Here is a 21183-nt window from a genome sequence, read left to right on the forward strand (position 1 = left end):
AGACAAGCCTATCTAAAAAATCACTGAAATTATAGTCCACATTGTAGCATTTGAGAATCCCCTCGTATATGTATTAAATTGAAATCCCCTCATATGTGCATTATAATAACGAAGAATTGTTTCCATGTTTCTTAGTTCGTATCTTTTAAGTTAAAATACCCGAAATATATTTCAATTCCTTCTTAGGTCGACTCGAGTTAATATAAACCATCTTAGAGTTGTTTATTTATTTCGCAGCTGCGTATGTTCCTCGATATTTCTTTGTTCAAACCGCCCGATTCTGCGTTTCAAATAAATATTCCAGTTTTTACGTTTTGTTTATACCAAGATTGTGCGAATGAATTTTAAAGATAATTTCATCACTTTCGTTGGAGCCGCGGTGAAGAGCGGTGGTCTTCAGCGTTATGTCCAAATTTTACGTCAAATTTGAAATGTTCCTCGTTGTTCGTCTTTTTTTATGAAGAATATGTAAAATATAGTAGCAGTTTAATGGTTCAGTTACAGTTTTAAGTCAGTTTTGAAATGTTGCCATTGTATCCAGTTGTACCTATTCCTGTTTTTAAGAAGCCAAGTCCAGTTTAGTTTCCAAGGTTTGTGTTCCAGTGACCCAATTTCCTTTTTGTTCGTGTGTCAGAGATTCCCAGCTATTGTTGAGTTTTTAAGAAGTCCAGTTTACAGCTCAAGTGTAATTTTTGTGAAACTCAGGTAACTTTTTAGTGTTTGTTTGTTTTGTTAAGTCAAGACAAACATTTTTTTATAACAATAATTGCTTTTTCGTTACAATTTAAATTTTTGTTTTTTTTTTTAAATTGTAAATTTTAGGTTTTAACTTTAGCTGTCATTTTAATTGTTGTTTTAAATTTATTGTTAATTTATGACAGCTCGTTTTAGTATTTTTGATATTGATTTGTTTTGTTTAAAAAAAAAAAGGTTAACTTCCATGCAATTTTGTAAGTTTTGTAGCAACAGAATTTGTAAACAGATGACACATGTAAGTTTTTCTTTAGATTTTTGACTTGGTAACTATTCATATAGTAAATTTGTTTGTCTATTTTGTAACTGTTTGTGGTAAGACACAATAAATGTTTATTTTTTTAACTAACCCTTTTTTGAGTTTCATTTGAAAAAGATATGTTTTGCATTTCTGATAATTATTTCCCTATTTACAACTAGTTGTTGTAATGGTTATAATTAGGCACCTCGAAGTGGCGCCCTTTTTAAAATTACTAGAGGTGTTTCCTGTTTTTTTTTGTTTTGTTTGTCCCAAGAGTTTCATGACCTTTTGTTTCATATTTTTGTAGTTGCCCTAATCCGACCCCTTGTCGTTTACTTATCCACGACCCCAGCTCTCCTAACAAACCCTGAGTGCCGTTCGCACAAGTAACGATTATTTTGCTTGCCCTATCTTCACCCCCAGTAGTTTCTGTCCCCAATTTTCTACCCCCATAATCTTACCCTAAGGTAGGCAAAATAATTCGTTACAACATTCATAGAAGGAAAGTACTATCCAGAAGTCAAGCATAAATTTTGGAATGAACGAAAGTTGTGATCGGAAAAAACCCTACTTAAACGTCGGGTTTTCGAGAAGGGTTTGTTAAGAGTGTATATAATATTTCATGATCAGATAGTCCTGCATTATTAATTGTAGAGCGTACATCAAGGGGTGAGAAATCTGAGACAATATAATCAATTATGATAAGTGTTGTCTTAGTAATTCTTGTAGGGGAAGTAACGTGCATTATGAGACCATACGATTCGAATATATTGACCAAGGATACTTGGGTAGCACAAGCAGCAGCATAATTAATATTAAAGTCACCGAATAGAATTTTTTGCTATTTTGGGCAAATCATCTAGCAGGTTCTGAAAAAATAGTTCCGTGGAAGAGTCAGGTGATCTATTAAGATTCTTATTATAAACTAAGGAAAACTCAAAGAAGGTTTTATTCAACAGAAAGTCATATTTTGTTGCCGGAGAGAAATCACTATTTGTGGAAAGAATTAGGATGCCACCATGAGCTGAACTTTGACGATCATATCTACCAATTGTGCAATAGGGATGTTCACTAATTTTTAAATATTGTTAAAATCAATAGGTTATAACATATATAAAAACATAGCAAACATAAAATTGTTTAAAAATATAAATTTCTTAAGATAAATCAATTCTTAATTTCAATTCTGATGGAGGCTAGAAAAACGGCTCCTCGCAGCGAGGCTACGGTGTGTGACGTCAGCAGTCGTATCGACAACTTGTTTTGTATACGTATTTACGAAGTGTGACCAGTTCTTTAAGTATTTAATCACCGATAACGAAGCCAAATAAGTGGTGTTTTGTTCCTGGGTGTCTAAATACATCTAAAAACAATTCTGAGAAGATTTTTATTACAGTTCCAAACAATTTAACACCATATTCACTTAAAATTGTCAAACCACAGGTTTTTATATCTGTATTTAGAGGAAAGGAAATAGAGCACTAGGTCCTAAACCATTTGCTGATAAAGAAAGTGACCTTTAAAAGAACACCAAGGCCATTTTTACTTAGAGGGATAAAACACCATGTGGACTTAATGTTTTGTCCCTCTAAGCATGTGAATTACCGCCGCGCATATCTCTATGATGAGAGGTAGACTGTTAGTGATCTAATAACACTTTTGCCATTTATGGTGTGTTTACAGTGGTTTGTTACTAATAATAAGAACAATGAACCATAATACTCGTAGGAGAAAGATTCTTGAAGTACCTACTAAAAAGTTCTGCGAATTCTTCTACTGCGTTTACAGGTAAGCTACCTTTTTGCTCATTATTTTTAAATTATTAAAAAGCATAACCTCAAAAGGGTAATGTAGTGATTTGATACCAACCTTAGACTAGCAATATTATTACATCTTTTACAACCAATATTATACGCCTTGTTTAATTTCAGAATCAAATAATACACCAAGCAATGATGTTTTAAATGAAGAGCATATTATTAGAGATGCCTTGAGTTTTTTTTAATAACGAAGATCAGTCTGATATAGACAAAAGTTCTGATAAACTATTCGTAGTGGAAATGAAATAAGATCTGCATTACCAAAATGGGCAGATACCGTCATTCCTGACAGTAACATAGAAGAAATCATACTATGGCCTTACAAATGTTACGGCCAGAATAAAAATGTTAGCATTAATACTTGTTTAAAAAGTAAGAAAGAGAAAAAACTTAACATTTCTATTTACACGCCCTGGGACTGGCAGCAGTTAGTCAGACAAACCTCAATGAAATATACCGTACATAATATGGAACTAGAAGATTTTAAAAATTTAAGGTCTTTGTATGATGACAAAACATCTTAAAATCCGCCTTTGATTAATAGAAAAGAGACATTAACAAACAACAAGTTCTTCTGACAAACTGTGTTTAACTGCAAGTTAAATAAAACAGCATTGGAACTCTGTTTTTAAAAAGTAATTTTCATGACGAAAACCAGGAGATTGACCTTGTTAGGTTTCGAAGGCGACACCTTACATTGCCAAAAGATTTGTAACTGGTATCACAAAGTCCAATACTTATATCACAACAAAAGTATAACGATCTATTGGCATTACTGTCATATGTTCCTACATTTTGCCATGATTTTTATCAAAACTTAAAGCATACATACTAGTAATACTAATAGTGACTATCCAGAAGGAGACTTACTTGAGGATGACTGAGTTGTTTGTACCTAAAATGCCATTTTGGTTAAATACATAGATGTATTATTTGTATTTGTAAAGGTAAATTGTATGGTTAAATAAATTTTATCAGTAAAAGTCAAATAGGATTGTAGTTTTTATTGAATACCCCATACTAATTCTTACAGTACAATAACTTTATTAGATGGATACAACACCATGTCCGTTAAAAGGGTTAAAAAACACAGAAACAAATTTGTTTTTAAACATAACAAATGTATTATGTAAATAACAGTAAACAGAATGTTCTATTAAAATATTGTTTCGATATCTCAATAAATAGCTGCAGCAATAATACTTTTTGGTGAAAAAAAGTTTAAAACTGCTCTCCTGTAAAGTTTTAAAAATGAACATAGTGTTGATTCCTTCCAAGGTATAGATATTTGCATTTATTTTTTTTTTTCTAACTTGCATAATAACTGCCTTTTCTAGTTTTTCCCTCTCTTTGTAGCAAACACCACTTATTTGGCTTCATTATCACTGTATAAATACTTAAAGAACTGGTTACACTTCGTAAATACGTATACACAACAAGTTGTCTATACGACTGCTGACGTCACACACCGTAGCCTCGCTGCGAGGAGCCGTTTTTCTAGCCTCCATCAGAATTAAAATTAAGAATTGATTTATCTTAAAAAATATATATTTTTAAACAATTTCATGTTTACTATATTTTTATATATTTTATAATCTATTGAATTTAATTGAATTTAACTATATTTAAAAATTAGTGAACATCCCTATTGTAGTATATTTTCTTTTCTGTGACACTAGTTCTGACCTGACCCGTTACGCTAAATAAATAAATGAACTGTACTGAAGTGTGTATTTTCCTAATTATTTTTGATTCCAAAGAAATATCTTATGCAAGCAAAATATTACATTGGTCTACTGATTTACTTACTTTCTTAAATATACAATCCATACGAACTTCAATGAATGTGTTGATTTATTGAGAGCCGGTTTTATAGAAGCATAATATTTAATTTTCGGATGTTACAACATCATTTACGTAATTAATCTTTTATTTCGGAAACCACTTTCACTGCTTTAGCATTCGCCGTGCCATTGATATAACATGTACCGTTCTTCTAGTAACATCACGAATGGGTCAGTCACTTTAAAACTTTCTTTGTGGAGAAATTGTATATATATATTTAGCGATTAAATAAATATTTTGTTTTCTTTTATATTAATATTTATCGAGATAATGATTAGAATAAAAGTAAAAGATGATAATGGCTTTATCAGGTGTATAAATTTACGTTAATGTTTTTATGGTGCGTTTATTACTAAGACTAACACTAGTTAATATCGAGTTATTAAGCAAGAAGGAATAGAAAGCTTTATATGTACATTGTAGCTTCTATGTAAGATACTTGAACCTTTCTTTTGTAATCTTAAAAGAACAGGAATTAAAAATAAACAATAATAAATAATAGTACTAATTCGTTTACTTACTTGGTACGGGAGCTAAATATAATAGAGTTACAGTAGCTGCTACCATTCCCAAGAAGACTGCTAACCTTACAAGAGCTAAGTTGGGTATGGCAGTCATTTTTGTTTTTCACTAGTTTTTCTTCACAGGTTACCATAACAACATGTACATATCGAGACCAGCGAATTGTATAAAGTTCTATCTGGAATACAAAAAAAAAATTTAATTAATTTTTATACAACAGAATACAATCTAACAATATTGGTATTGTTGTGAATTTATTGATTGTTATGTCTTTAATTTATAATGTCTTTATCAAAAGGTTCTTATCTTAATTTATTAAAAAGCACAATAACTTATATTAATTTATTTATCACTAAAAATACATAATTTATTTAAAAGCGAGCGTAACAATAAATATCGCGGGCGCGAATCTTTTTTATTAACTCCCTTCTTCCAAATAAAATGTCCTGTTATATACTCAGTACCGTTAGACTCGAAAAATCTAAAACCTTCTTGAGTAGACCGGACGGCGACGGTAAGGGCAAACTGGATTTCCCATCGACTCGCCTCGAACTTTCGAAATGTTGTTTTTTTGGAAGCTTCCGTTCAGGTCTTGCACAATCTACAACATAACAGGATTAGTCATAATATTTACGGTTATTTTTAGGCCAGGATATTTATCGTAACATTGCCCCCCTCTTAAAAGATGGTTCCTCCTGGAACCTTGTCGGGACTGGAACCGGAACTGTATGCTGGTATCGGCAACTGGACCCTCTTTTACAACTTCCAGTTGTATAAAAATGACAAGGGACGGTTTTCTCTCCGCACCAGTAACTATGCGGATTGCAACAGACTAACACCTGGACTTCGGTGTCTTTAAAGATCTCCTCCACCATATTTCGGATAACCCTCCAATCTAATTGGCGGCACTCCAACTTTGGCATGGCTAACTTTTTCACGTCGGACTCTAGTACGTGCTCTCTCAATTGAAGTAAGGCTTCCCACACATCTCGGTAGGTAGGTTGGTCACGGGCAGTGTCTTTTGTTACCAGGTAGAAAAGGTAACGTGATGCATCTTGGAGTTTCAAGGTTTTACCGGGAGCTGGCACCTGGCATTGAAGTTCTGCAACTCGACCAAACTTCCTTCGAAAGACGGATGCCAACCCTGGTGCGTCTTTGATACTGGCCGGGATGGTAAGGGCCAGCGAGTAGTCATCGGGGAGCGCGAGTAGATCTTGCTTTTCTTCAGTGGTAACACCATGTCTTGCTTTACCGGTACCTCCATAGGCACCCATGAATTCCTCAAACGTGAGGTCAGACACGTCTTGGACTTGGTTTACTTCCACTTCTTCATCTACGTCGTGGTCACCTTCGAAAGACGCCAGCCGGTTATGGTGTACTATCATCGGCTTTCCCTTCGGAATCTTGCTTATTCGGTAGATGACATCGTTGATCTTCTCCATAATGAGGTATGGACCTTCCCAAAACTGCTGCAATTTGGGAGAACAACCTTTTCGCTTCTTGGGATTATACAGCCATACTTTGTCGTTCTTCTTAAAGCAACCCTTTTCGGCTTGTGTATCGTACCGTTTCTTCATTCGGTCGCTAGCGATCTGAAGGTGGGAACGGACCAACTCATGGACATCGTCCATTCTTCTTCGTAATTCGATCACATAATCTTCACCTGCTACATCTTCTACAGGTCGACATCCAAACTCGAGATCACAAGGTAGTCGCATTTCGCGTCCGAATAGGACTTTGGCTGGTGTCTGGCCTGTTGATTCGTTAACAGCAGATCTGTAGGCCATTGTGAAGAACGGAAGGTATTGGTCCCAGTCTCGCTGATGATCGGACACCATCTTTGTCAAATACTTGCCAACTGTCCTATTCATTCGTTCTACCATACCATCCGATTGCGGATGATACGCGGTAGTTCTTGTTTTCTTCATGCCTAGTCTATCACATATTCCTTGGAATAGATCGCTTTCGAAGTTCCTGCCTTGGTCACTATGTATCTCCAAAGGCACTCCAAATCGGCTGATATATTCTTGGATCAACTTATCTGCAACGGTGGCGGCCTTCTGGTCGGGAAGTGCGTAAATCTCGACCCACTTAGTAAAGTAATCCATTACTACCAACATGTACTTGCCTCCATTTTCACTTTCTGGAAATGGCCCAGCGATGTCCAAAGCTATTCTTTCAAACGGGCTTCCAACATTATATTGTCTCATAGGAGCTCTCCTTTTTCGGTAAGGCCCATTACTCGTGGCACAAATAGTACATTTCTTACACCAGTCTTTTACATCGTCGGAACTGTTCATCCAATAAAACCGTTCCCGAATTCGCTGAAGGGTTTTCTTTACACCAAAATGCCCTCCCGATGGACTGTCGTGTAACTGACGAAGTACTTCGGCTATTCTGCCCTTTGGGATCACCAACTGTCTTCTCTTCTCTGAACCGTCATCATTTTCCAGGACTCGTTTGAGCAAGCCATCTTCGATGATAAATGAGTCCCACTGGGCCAAATACGTCTTAACTACTGAGCATAGGTTTGATATTTCCTGCCAAGGTGGTCGATGGTTTTCCTCTTTCCATTTTCGGATTTTCTGTATAACTGGATCTCTCTCTTGTTCTTCCCTTATCTTAGTAGGCGTCCAGTCGTCGTTGACAATCGTCGTTCTTAGCACTGCTGCTTCCTTGGATTCCGTTTTGTTGCAGTGGGAACACTCTGCTGGGCATGGCCTTCTGGAAAGAGAATCAGCGTTTCTATGGCTAACTCCGGCCCGGTGCTCAATCTTAAAATCGTATTCTTGGAGTCGTTCGATCCACCTGGCTATCTGACCCTCTGGATTCTTAAACTGCATCAACCACTTAAGGGCGGCATGGTCGGTTCGGATTAGAAACTTTCTACCATAGAGGTATTGATAGAAGTGCTCTACTGATTTCACTACTGCCAGAAGTTCTCTTCTCGTGACGCAATAATTCCGTTCAGGTTTTGAAAGAACTTTACTAAAATATCCGAGAACTCGTTCCTGTCCTCCTTGAATCTGAGACAGCACTCCTCCAATTCCCACATTACTTGCATCCGTATCTAAGATGAACTCTCCTTCTGGCAGTGGATACCCTAAAATTGGTGCTGTTATTAAATGCTTTTTCAACGTCTCAAAGGCATTTTGGCAGTCTGTATCAAAGCGGTAATCTCTTGCTTCCTCCGTAAGTCGCGTTAATGGCTTAGCGATATCTGCGAACTTCTTAATAAACCTTCGGTAGTATGTACATAGTCCAAGAAAACTTCTCATTTGGTGTTTGTCAGTTGGTTTTGGCCATTCCTTAATGGAATCGATTTTTCCCTTATCCACGGCCACTCCTTCTTTACTGACTATATGACCCAGATAATTGACTTTACCTTGAAATAGCTGGCACTTCTTGGGGTTTAGCATCAATTGGGCAGCTTTAAGTCGATTAAAAACGTTTTCTAAATTCCTCAAATGATCTTCGAATGTCTCCCCCAAGACGATTATGTCATCTAAATAAACCAGACATGTTTTCCAAGATAACCCTCTCAACACATTTTCCATAAGCCTCTCAAATGTCGCAGGAGCATTACAAAGTCCAAATGGCATAACGTTGTATTGCCACAATCCAGATCCTGTGGTGAAGGCTGTCTTTTCTTTATCTACTGGGTCCATTTCTACCTGCCAGTATCCAGACTTCAAATCTAAAGTAGAAAACAATTTACTTCCAGCCAATGTGTCCAATGTGTCATCGATCCGAGGCAGAGGATAACTATCTTTCTTGGTAACGTTGTTCAGCAAACGGTAATCCACACAGAACCTCGTCGTTCCGTCTTTCTTCTTAACCAGGACCACCGGAGAGACCCATGGGCTCGTAGAAGGTTCTATCACCCCGTCTTTCTTCATTTCCTGAACAATCGTTTCAGCTTCCTCTCTCTTCGCCTGTGGTAATCGTCGAGCTGTTTGACGAATTGGCTTAGCATTACCAGTATCAATTTTATGCTTAACAACGGTAGTTCTTCCCGTCTTTCCTCCTTTCGGTACGAAAATATCACGATACTGCCGAAGAAATTCCCTTAATTTCCTTTTCTCCATCTGATTTAGAGACTGTCCTGCAACTGCAACCATTTGGTCGAATTTGTCGTTGGAATTATCAGATGTTGTCGCCTGACGGATTATGGATGTCACAGGTACACAAGTTCCTACTTTTGTCTCTTTCTTTATGGTCACTGGGTAGTCATTGACATTGATAAGCCTCACAGGAATTTCCTTAGCCAAAGTCACCAATTCCTTTCCAATTATGATTCCACGGCCAACCTCATCGTCGTGGTTCCAAGGCTCCATCATAACAGGTCTCCCTTCGTCCACAATTCCCTGTAGCCGCGCTACTATGATCGTTTCACTTCTCGCAGGCACGACTGTATCTTCTTTAATGGCTGCTTCCACAGTGTTGTCATTATGTGGATGGAGAAATACTTCCTCGTTGCCAACTTTGATTACCTTATTCTTAAAATCCAATTGGAATCCATGCATATTCATTACGTCCATTCCTGATATAACATCCTCTTCGATGTCAGCAACTATAACAGTATGGACAAACTTTTCTGCTCCAATTCCCAATTGTACCTGGATTTCTCCATGAATGTTGGCATTTTCACCTGTAGCGGTCCGAAGTCGCAACCTCGTTGGTAACAGTTTCTTTCGGCTGTTTATAACTGTCGGGCGTATAATGGTTTTGGTCGCTCCGGTATCCACCAACAACGTATGCTTTTTACCATTTATGTCTCCATCTACATATACACTATCTTCACGACATTTCAAAGAAGCTATTAGTATAAGAGGGTCTTTGGAAAAGTTCCGGGTCGAAGCTGCTCCCCTAAAGCCGACTCGTTCTGGTTTTCCTGATGGTGAGTTTCTTGATTTTATGGTCTTCGTTTTCTTGCATGTAATAATTTTCATCATATTAACGAGCTGGTCAAGTTTATCTTCATCTCCTTCCTCTTTTACAGTCCTAACTTTACTGTACCCACCAGAGGCCTGCGTAGCTGACTCGTATTCGAGGGCGGCGGATAAGACATCAACCAGCGTCTTGTGACGAGCTAATCGCAGTGTTCTCTGCATTTCATGATCACGAAGACCATCAATAAACGTTTGAACGGCCAATTTTTCCATCATGTCTTCGGGAGCTGTTGGATAAGCATATCGTACTAATCTGGCAATATCTACCTCATATTCTTGAAGAGCCTCATCTTTCTTCTGTCTACGATTTTTAAGCTGCGACTGATATACATGCTCCAAATGTTCGTGGCCATATCGCATATTTAACCTCTTCTTCAGTTGTTCGAAATCATCGGTCTCCTCTACGGCTATGGTCTGAAGCACATCTAAGGCATCTCCTCGAAGAGCGATAGTCAGGTTTACCGCCTTTTCTTTTTCAGACCATCCATTTGCTCTTACGGCTGATTCGAACTGTTTCATGTAGTTGTTCCATGACGATTTTCCATCGAAAGTTGGGACTTTCACATGGACAGAACCTCCACTTCCATCAAATTTCGGCCGTGTTTCCAACTTACATTTCGTCTCTTCTTCTTTTGCCTCCACTGTAATTGGATTGTTTCCTCTCTCTGCTGTCCCTGTTTCCTCCATCTTCCTTTCTATCTCTTTAATCTTTTCTTCGAAGGCCGACATATCGGCAGCAACTTGGTTTTTTAGCGAAGACATTCTATCGTCGAGGGCAGACATCTCAGAAGTTACTTTAGAGATGTTAGCAGAAAATTTACTTCCCAGAGAAGAAATCTCGTTAGAAACTTTGTTTTCTAATGAGGCGATGTCGCCGGAAACTTTCGAAATATCGCCAGAAACTTTGTTCTCCAATGATGCGATGTCACCGGAAACTTTGTTCTCTAATGACGCGATGTCGCCGGAAACTTTCGAAATATCGCCAGAAACTTTGTTCTCTAATGATGCGATGTCACCAGAAACTTTCGAAATCGACGAGAGGACAGCATCTTCAAATATATAAGTCTCTGGATCTAGTCCTTCTTCTAGCAAAGCGTTCTTTAGTCGTTGGACTAACTCAGCCTTTTTTCCGGTAGAAGCTAATTCTCTGTCTTCGAGATGCCTTCTTAAATTCGTCACTGTGAGCTCATAAATCGTCGTCATTTTCACAATTTATTTTATATCCACTTTTGACACCAATTGTTGTGAATTTATTAATTGTTATGTCTTTAATTTATAATGTCTTTATCAAAAGGTTCTTATCTTAATTTATTAAAAAGCACAATAACTTATATTAATTTATTTATCACTAAAAATACATAATTTATTTAAAAGCGAGCGTAACAATAAATATCCTCCCTTCTCCCTTCTTCCAAATAAAATGTCCTGTTATATACTCAGTACCGTTAGACTCGAAAAATCTAAAACCTTCTTGAGTAGACCGGACAGCGACGGTAAAGGCAAACTGGATTTCCCATCGACTCGCCTCGAACTTTCGAAATGTTGTTTTTTGGAAGCTTCCGTTCAGGTCTTGCACAATCTACAACATAACAGGATTAGTCATAATATTTACGGTTATTTTTAGGCCAGGATATTTATCGTAACAGTATTATATTATTTTACAAAAATTACCTAAAAGTTCTTTTAAAAATATATAAATAAATATATATATATATATATATATATATATATATATATATATATATATATATATATATAAAGATAACGATATTGCTGACCATAGGAATTAAGAATATTTTTTAGCCTTAATAGTAATACAAATAAATAAGTATTGTTACTGAAAATCGTACAAATTTTATGGACAAAGCTTATAACAATAAGGCAAGAAAGAAGAAAAAAAATAAGAATAAGAATCGTTTGTAATTTTAAATAAAAAAACAAACAATAAAACGCTTCCAAACTTAAACATAAAAAATACTACCTAATTAAGAACCTACAAACTTCGTAAAATGTACCTAACAAAAAATAAAAATTAGGAAGCAGATTAATAAATTAAGGGCTCAAATATTCCACCTTCTTGTGCTAAACAGTAACCAAATATGTCATACAGATTTCTCTTCATATTTTGGAGTAGGGCTGGTGTAATGCTTGCAGAGAAATAAAGTATTTTTGCCCTTAATTAGACTAGGTTTGTGGCCCTTTCAAACTAATGCCTATAAATGTTTTGTTTGAGAAAACCCCAAAAAAAGAAATCGTTAGGCGCTAAGTCACAGGATCATAGTATATGTCGAGTCACTCGACACTGAGGAGTAGGCAGATTGAGACCTCAGTGCCGAGAGACAGTTCTTGCAATATAGAACACGATACTGGTACGTCTCGAGTGAGGAGAGTAGGCAGATTGAGACCCCGAACTCGAACCGAACCGTATCACTCTTGATAATGGCTCCAAAATGGGTGCCGAAACGTCGAGTTTTAAATTCTCAACGCGGTTCTTCCCGAGAACTCAGTAATTTTCATTTATCTGACCGCGGAAACTTATCCGAACATATATATATATATATATATATATATATATATATATATATATATATATATATATATATATATATATATATATATATATATATATATTGATTTATAGTGTCAGCAATTGGTCTTTGGGAAATAAAACTCTATTTGTTTTGTCACAATATTTCGTTACGATTTTGTGACTTCTTCAGGAAAAAACTGTAAATTTATTAGAATAATTATTATTCTATGTAAACAAAGTGAATATTTCAATACTTACAACTAGAAGAGTAAAAATTTAAATTTTGATAAAATATCATATATATATACAGGGTGGCCAATTAGAAATATCTCGAGAACTAAAGGTAACTGAATCATAAAAATTGAAACAAAGTTGTTTTAAAGAGTGACCTATTTAATGAAAATATTTTCATCTTTTTGCTACTTTCGGTTAAACCAGAAGTTGCTTATAACTTCGTTTTTTTTTAATGGGACACCCTGTATATTTTTTAATTTTATAAATAGTTACGTTATTCTGAACATTATTTGTTAATTCTTCTCTATACCTATTGCGAACAGTTTTTGAGTTATAGTGGTTTTTATATGAAGATTACACTTTTCTACCGTGTATATAAAGTTTAATATCCTCTAATGTAATTTGAATAAAAGTTTAAATTCCTAACGAATTTATTAACCAGATACAGCATTATCGTTTGCAGTGTAAAGTTGCCTTTTCATTAGACAGGGTGCTGTCAAAATTGGCATAAAACCGCCATCCTAAATTTTTGCCCAGTTCCATTTTTTCAAATGGGACGCTCTGTATGTAATTCATTATTTTAGAAAAATATGTTTTTCACTATATGGAAAATTTTTATTTAAATTCAAACAAATTTTAAGTATTAAAAAAATTAAATTTTCAGTGATCTATAAAGAATGCTGGCCTATAATGGGTTAATACACTCTAATCAGTGAGAAACCATCAGATGAAGCATGTAAGGTGGTATTTGGAATTAGAAGTCACTTAAATAAGAATACGGAAACAAGCAACTGATGGAAATGAATAAACAAGAGGCAGATTAAGAAATAAATTATTTGACGACATTTTAAAAGTAAAAAAAATCATTTTCTAAACTGCAATCCTACTTGTTTAGCAATTTGGCAATGACATTTAAAGCAAACTTGACCTCTTGATCTTTCCGTTTTACTTTTTAATCTAATGCTGAGCATTCACGTTCCAACTTGCGGTCCCACTTAGTAGGACTACTAGTTGGATATTCGTCTCCACTCACTCTCTGACTTGCTATCCAACTAGCGGTCCAACTTCAGTTCTAGTTTGTTTTCACGAAAGACGGTGTAAATCGCTTAACCAAAAAATGTATCGAGTAAACACTACGCAAAATATAATTAGGAGGATAATTGGGAATAAGCCACAATATGAGTTAGAAATTAAATGTATTTGACGTTTGGACTTCCACTTCGGAAATCGTTATCAAAATATTCCGCAGTTGAAGTCGAAACGTAAAATAAATTTAATTTCTAACTAATATTCAGGCTTATTTCTAACTAAAATAGTAAATTTGCATAAGATGTCACAAGAAAATAACTTCGGAACAATATAAAGAAACAGTTACTTCTAATTTCAGTACAACTATAATTTAATTTTCGTTGTTTGTTGATAATTCTTCTGTAGCCAATCCGGAGTGTTGGAAATTGTACCACTAGTTGTCCAACTAATCCATCCAACCCACTCACGGTCCGATTTCAGATCCAACTGTGGAAGTTGGACCACTAGTCGGACTAAAAATCGGAACGTGAATGGTCTGTTTAAGTTGTTTTTAATTACATAACTTCTTAATTACCATCTATTCAATAGAAAGTGAAATAAAAAAATGTAAACCTATTATTTGTTGCCCAATACTTTCTTTCGTCAAATATGCCCGTGGTTTAATGTAATGTCAATTTTTTAATATTTATTGGTGGTCAGGTTCAATGAAACTATCGACAGAAAAAACATTTTAATCATCGATACATTTGATAAGATCTTTTTTATATGACACTTTATAAAATAATTGTATTATTGAATATACTGCATGTATGGTATTTTATAAAAACGTCTTCAAAATTAGATTTATTGTAAAACATTAGTACCCATGAATTAATAATAAAAGTATAATAAAACTGTTTTTATATTACTTAAAACTAATTCAATTAAAACTAGATATTGTATTCGAAAAAAGTTTAATTAAATATATACATAAAAAAACTAGGTATCTTAAATATTATTATTTTAATATCCATAATAAATTTAATAGTATCTCTTGTGCATCTCGTAGATAAAGAGTAATCTTCAATTTATAATAAAATAATTAGAGATAAATTAATATTGGACATAAATAATAGCCAGCAACTGTCATAAATTTAATACAACACTTATCATCATCATCATCCAGCCTCAAGAGTCCACTGCTGAACATAGGCCTCTTCCTCATGTTTCCAACCCCGTCTATCTTGCGCCGCTCTTATCCAGTTTTTATTGAATCTTCTTAAATCGTCAGTCCATCTTGTAGGTGGTCGACCGACGCTTCTCTTGTCTTCCCTTGGCCTCCATTCCAATAACCTCTTTGTCCATCGCCCATCTGTCATTCTGGCTATGTGTCCTGCCCATCTCCATTTTAGTCTGGCTATCTTCTCGATGATATCAGTCACTCCGGTTCTTCTCCTGATGTCTTCGTTGGTTATTCTGTCTCGCAGAGTTATTCCTAACATGGACCGCTCCATTCTTCTCTGCGTGACTCTCAGTTTGGTAGCTGCTGCTTTTGTTAAGGTAAGTGTTTCTGCTCCGTACGTCAAGACTGGGAGGACGCACTGATCAAATACCTTTCTCTTTAGGCATGTGGGCAGCTCACTTTTAAAAGTTTCTCTCAGTTTTCCAAATGCTGCCCACCCAAGGCCGATTCTTCTCTTCAGTTCATGAGTCTGGTTACCCCTGCCAATCATAATTTCATGTCCCAGGTATTTATATCTATCTACGAGTTCTATTTCTTTTCCACCAATACTGATGTTCTGGTTGGGTGCCAAATTGGTCATGATTTTTGTTTTCGAGATATTTATATTTAAACCTACACTTTCTGTAGCCACAACGAGTTCCTGTACCATCTCTCTTGCCATACCTAGATCTTCAGCTATTATAAGTATATCATCGGCGAAACGTAAGTTGTTTAGATATTCTCCATCTATTTTTATTCCCTTTGTCATCCAATCCAAATTCTTAAAAGCATGTTCTAGCACCGTATTAAAAAGTTTAGGTGACATTGGGTCTCCTTGTCTAACCCCCCGTTCTATTTTTATGCGATTACTGTTAGTATGTAATCTGACAGTGGTTGTCGCCTGCAGGTATATTTTGTATAATAATTTAGTATATCTATAATCTAGCCTGCATTCTTTAAGCGCCTGTAATATTTTGCTTAGCTCAACTGTGTCAAAGGCTTTGTGAAAATCGATAAATATTAGAACTAGAGGTTTATTGTATTCCACTGCTTTCTCTATTAGGGTTTTTACACACTTATATACTTTCACAAATATATCTTTCAAATGTGCAAGATTGGCCAGAGATGCCAAGCGGAGGCAGCTTCAAAGTGTATAAGAAAAAAGAAAACTCAGTTCAAAAGCATTATCCACCGAAAAACTACTAAAAATCATCCAAAGCTACGACGAGAAAACCCCAGATGGAGCACAAAAAAAGTTTTTTCACCTTTGCTTATTTGAACTGGCTTGGAGAGAAAATGAGGCCGTAAACTGCAAGATTCACTTTTTCCAGAAGGAATTTGATATTATGGAAAAATTTACGGGCCGAATTGAATACAACAGCATTTTTTCCAAAACAAATTAAGGCGGTTCGAAAATTTTGGCAAGCAGCAAATGGCTGGTAAGAAATTCATCAAACGAAAATTGATACCCAGTTGATTAATTTTTAAATTAATGAAAAAAGGTGAATAAAGATTTTATCAGACACTCTTTCTTAGCATTCACCTCAACTGGAAGGATGGATCTTGGTTCAAAAACTGTCCGCTTGGAATCCAAGTGGACAAAAATGTCAGCTGAAAAAATTGGAATAGACACAAAAAAACATAAAATAACAAACCATTCTTATCGATCTTCCGCTGTCAGCATTGTTCAAGCAGGGTGTTTCTGAACAGGAGTTAATTAAATTAACGGGTCACTCAAATGCAAGCTCTCTACAACCATATCTGCAGCTGGATTCCAGTCACCACCAGAAGTTGATCGAAAATCTCAGAACAACAAATGAAGCTGGACCTTTGAGTTCCCAAATGGTCAATAATACACAAAATCATACTTTGGTAGAAAAGAATGGGCAAACTACTATAGCTTATAATAATTGTATAACATTTATTTGTATAACATTGTATTTACATTTAATATTGTTAAAAAATAAATAAAGATTATGTTTCGTTGATATGGTGTATTAATTTTCTCGTGAAATAGTCTTGTTGAATATCATTCGAGAGAAAATTATTTACCGGCAAAATGTTTTTCTGGTTTTATTCAAGTTTGTTGCCTTTTGGCAATTTTTGCTTATGAAATTTGGAAAAAATCACTAGACTGGCGTCTCCTGATTTAACAGTCAAAATTTAATTCGCGAAAATTGCCAGGCAACAAACTTTCGTACCAGTCGAAAATATTGTCGGCAAAATTTTCTCTCTTATGATATTATATACGAGTAAAACTGCTATATATATATATATATATATATATATATATATATATATATATATATATATACAGAGTGTTTCAAAAAAAGGTAACCCCGTCCCTAGGGTAGGTAAAAAACTGAAAAATAATTTGGGGTTTGCTTAGTAAAAAATTTTTGTAACGCCATCCGTTTTCAAGATATAGGGCGACGAAGAAAAAAAAATTTACGCATTTTTTACGATTTTGCCGAAATGGCCGATTCATTGGCCTCCTCGGTCATGCGATTTTAACCCTTTGGACTACGCAGTTTGGTCGTATATTAAGGAAAAAGTCTATGCTACAGATGTAAATTCACGCCAAGAATTGGAAGAAAGAATTCAACGTCACAATTTAATGACATCATAGCTGATCCCCTACCGTTTAGAAGGTTAATGGGATCTTTGGAAGAAAGAATAGACTTGTGTATTCGCGAAAACGGAGGGCATTTTGAACACTTACTGTAATTGAATTTTATTTTACGTTCTTAGTCATTAATTTAATTTTATTCTTGTGAGTTTTGTTGAATTACTAACTATTTTATACCAGCATCAATTATTACTTCATAATTTTCAAATCAAAATATTCCGAAAACGGTACACAGTATCGTAAAATTGAATGATGTTTAAGTTTACGTGAAATTTTGATTAATAATTATACTCTTAAAAAAGTTATATTGACTAATACTTAGTACGATCCGTGTAACTAGCGCCCTCTATGAGAATCAGATATAAAAACAAATTCATGGGATGTATCAGCTTCAAAAACATATTCGTATAAAATTTCATTACAATGTTGCCAGTAATTTCAGCAAAATCGTAAAAAATGCGTAAAATTTTTTTTTCTTCAACGCCCTGTATCTTGAAAACTAATGGCGTTACAAAAATTTTTTACTAAGCAAACTCCAATTATTTTTCAGTTTTTTACCTACCCTAGAGACGGAGTTACCTTTTTTGAAACACCCTGTATATATATTAAATAATAAAAGCATTTTATATATTAGATATAAAATTTATTCAATGTCCCTTTAAAATGTTGGATGCTTATATCAGCAGCATCTGGTTTATATGAGAACGCTTGATGTATTATACTATTACATTAAACGGTCTTAGAACTACTTTTTAAACCTAATTATTTAATCACTTTAATAAACTAGTAGAACATGATCTGCGAGTTTCACTGTGTGTATATAAACAAAATTCTTAGTAAATATAAACTGGGTAAATGGCCATTTCGCTGTGCAAGTAGAATGTAGGGCATGTACAAATTGAAACAAACTGTTGGAATCCAGACGTTTTCTGAACTGTAACATTATAATGTTATATTTTTTTAGCTTTTTTGTAACTTTTTCAAATATAGGATTGAGATTAATGGCAAGATAAAAAAAAGTGCGAAAGCTGACATATAATAAGGGAATTACAGTGGGTGATCAGATTATTAGAGCCACCTCATAAAATTGTACTTTTTGTTTAATAATGGTATGTAATTGAGCTATAAAACACATTTTTGTACTTAGTTCTGTTTTACTGTGATTCAGAACCTTATAAAGTTTACAAATATTAAAAAAACGAGTAATTACATGAAAACCATTACAACAGTTAGTTGTAACTATTGAAATAATTATTAAACATAAAAAAATATATATTTTCAAATGAAACTAAAAAAATGAGTTAGAGAGTTAGTCAAGATAATCAAACAAAATGGTTTACATAAAATTAAACATTTATTGTGTCTCACCTCAAACAGTTGCAAAAATAAATGGCACAAATTACTAGATTAATAGTTACCGAGTACAAAAATAACAGAAAACTTACATGTCATCCGTTTACAAAATCTAGGAGTTGGAGATATTACATAAACTGACAAAAAAATTATTACTGTAATAGAGGTTAACTTTAAAAAAGAAAAACAAAACAAATGAATATCGAAAATAATAGAGCGAGCTGTCTTACGTTAAAATTAAATTTGAAACAACAATTAAAATGACAGCTAACCATGCCCTAAGATTTACAATGTTAAATATTACAATTTTTAAATTTTAATGAAAGCAATTATTACTTCAGAAAAAAAAATGTCTGTCTTTACTTTAAAATTTTAAACAAAAAGTTACCTAGATTTTTCACTAAAACACTTTCAATTTTCTGTAACTGGACGTCACTGGTGATTCTGGGGTATAACTGGGCTTCACTCTCTGTGTAACGAACACGCGAACAAATTCATCTCCAAACTGCCAAAAAGCCTGGGATGACAACCCGGGAGAAACAAAACGAGGATGGAAACGGCGATTCTTCCAATCCTCACTTAAAACTTTAACTGAACCATTAACTGCCACAATACGTTACATATTTTTCATGAAAAGAGACGAACAACGAGGAACATTCCAAATTTGATGTAAAATTTGGATCCACACCTAAGCCGACTGTCTCTTACAGCGACCCAAGTGAGAATGAGCAATTATCTTTTAAAATTCATTCGCATAACTTAAAATAACAAAACACTTGATGGAAATATTTATTTAAAACCCAGAATATGAATTGCAAAAGAAAGCCGAGGACGTGCACATTTGTAAAACATAAACAAACTCTAAAAATGTGTTTATATTACTTGGCGACGCCAAGAGGAATTGAAAATACTTTTTGCGTATTGTAACGAAATAGCCCATCTCCGATACGTCATAATTCTTAGAAGGATCAATCTAGAAAACGTAAGAATTCGGCATTTCAGTAGCGCCCGTCTTTCGGACTGGTGATTTCGATGAGACGAATTAGAGGTGGGGCCACCCGACAATGTTCTCGAACATTATACTTTTGGTATATATATGGTACGATGTTATGAGTGGGTTTAGTTGATAAGAGAGTACCGAACTGTAAACTTATAAATAAATATATTTATATAAATTCGAACCGCTCGTTTTATTTAATCTCGCTACAGTATTTTAACTTGTATGAAAGTAAAGAGAAATACACTGAAATCATTCTTTATTATTTGAATACATATATGACGGGATTTCAATTTAATACACATACAAAGAAGAACATCAGAGAATTTTCAAATGCTACAACAATACTAATCCTAAAGACAAGACATCTAGGAAAAAACATTGAATGACTGAAGAGACTCTCAATCTTGTAGAAGAAAGACGAAAACTTAAAAACAATACAACTATAAAACACTTATGCAGAAGGGATACAAATAAATATGTTAAAAACATATGTGTAAAACTAGAGGAACATGCTGACATTACAAAAAACACAAAATTACGTCTTGTTCGAGCAATGATATTTCCTATCGCCACCTATGCTTTAGAAACTTGGACAATAAAAAAAAACTGATTCAAAGCGTATACTGGCATTAGAAATGTGGGTTTACTGTAGAATGTTGCGCATGCCTTGGACCGCCCATCACACAAATAACTCAATTCTAGCAGAACTTAACATAAAAACTAGACTCATCACAACTATCATCCAAAATATACTGAGATATTTTGGACATATAACTAGAAGAAGAGAAGGCATGGAGCGAATGATAGTTGAAGGTAACGCAGCGGGTAAAAGATCCAGAGGAAGATCTCCAGTACGATGGTCGGACCAAATAAAGGAGATGACTGGTTACTCATTCTCCGAAACAAAACAACAAGCACAGCAGAGAGATAATTGGACAGAAATAGTAGAAAACAAATTACATGACGCCTATACATCCTTACGAAGGAGAAAAGATTGAGGAGGAGAGTTTATTTAACAAAATGTCTATTTTGTTGAGGCATTTATAAATTAAACTACAAATTGTCAGTATATTG

General features: G+C 34.7%; 1 protein-coding gene across 1 annotated transcript in view; it reads right to left on the minus strand.

Annotated features, from left to right (window-relative positions):
- The window catches only part of LOC140441543 (uncharacterized), a 67950-nt gene that overhangs the window by 37407 nt on the left and 9360 nt on the right, over positions 1-21183 (minus strand). Inside the window, exon 2 of the mRNA XM_072532332.1 lies at positions 5181-5359. Within this exon, the coding sequence (XP_072388433.1) occupies positions 5181-5277 (97 nt within the window). The 5' untranslated portion in view covers positions 5278-5359. The remainder of the gene's footprint in view (positions 1-5180; positions 5360-21183) is intronic.

This window comes from Diabrotica undecimpunctata, chromosome 5, assembly GCF_040954645.1.
Source record: "Diabrotica undecimpunctata isolate CICGRU chromosome 5, icDiaUnde3, whole genome shotgun sequence".
In the NCBI taxonomy this organism is placed as follows: Eukaryota; Metazoa; Arthropoda; class Insecta; order Coleoptera; family Chrysomelidae; genus Diabrotica; species Diabrotica undecimpunctata.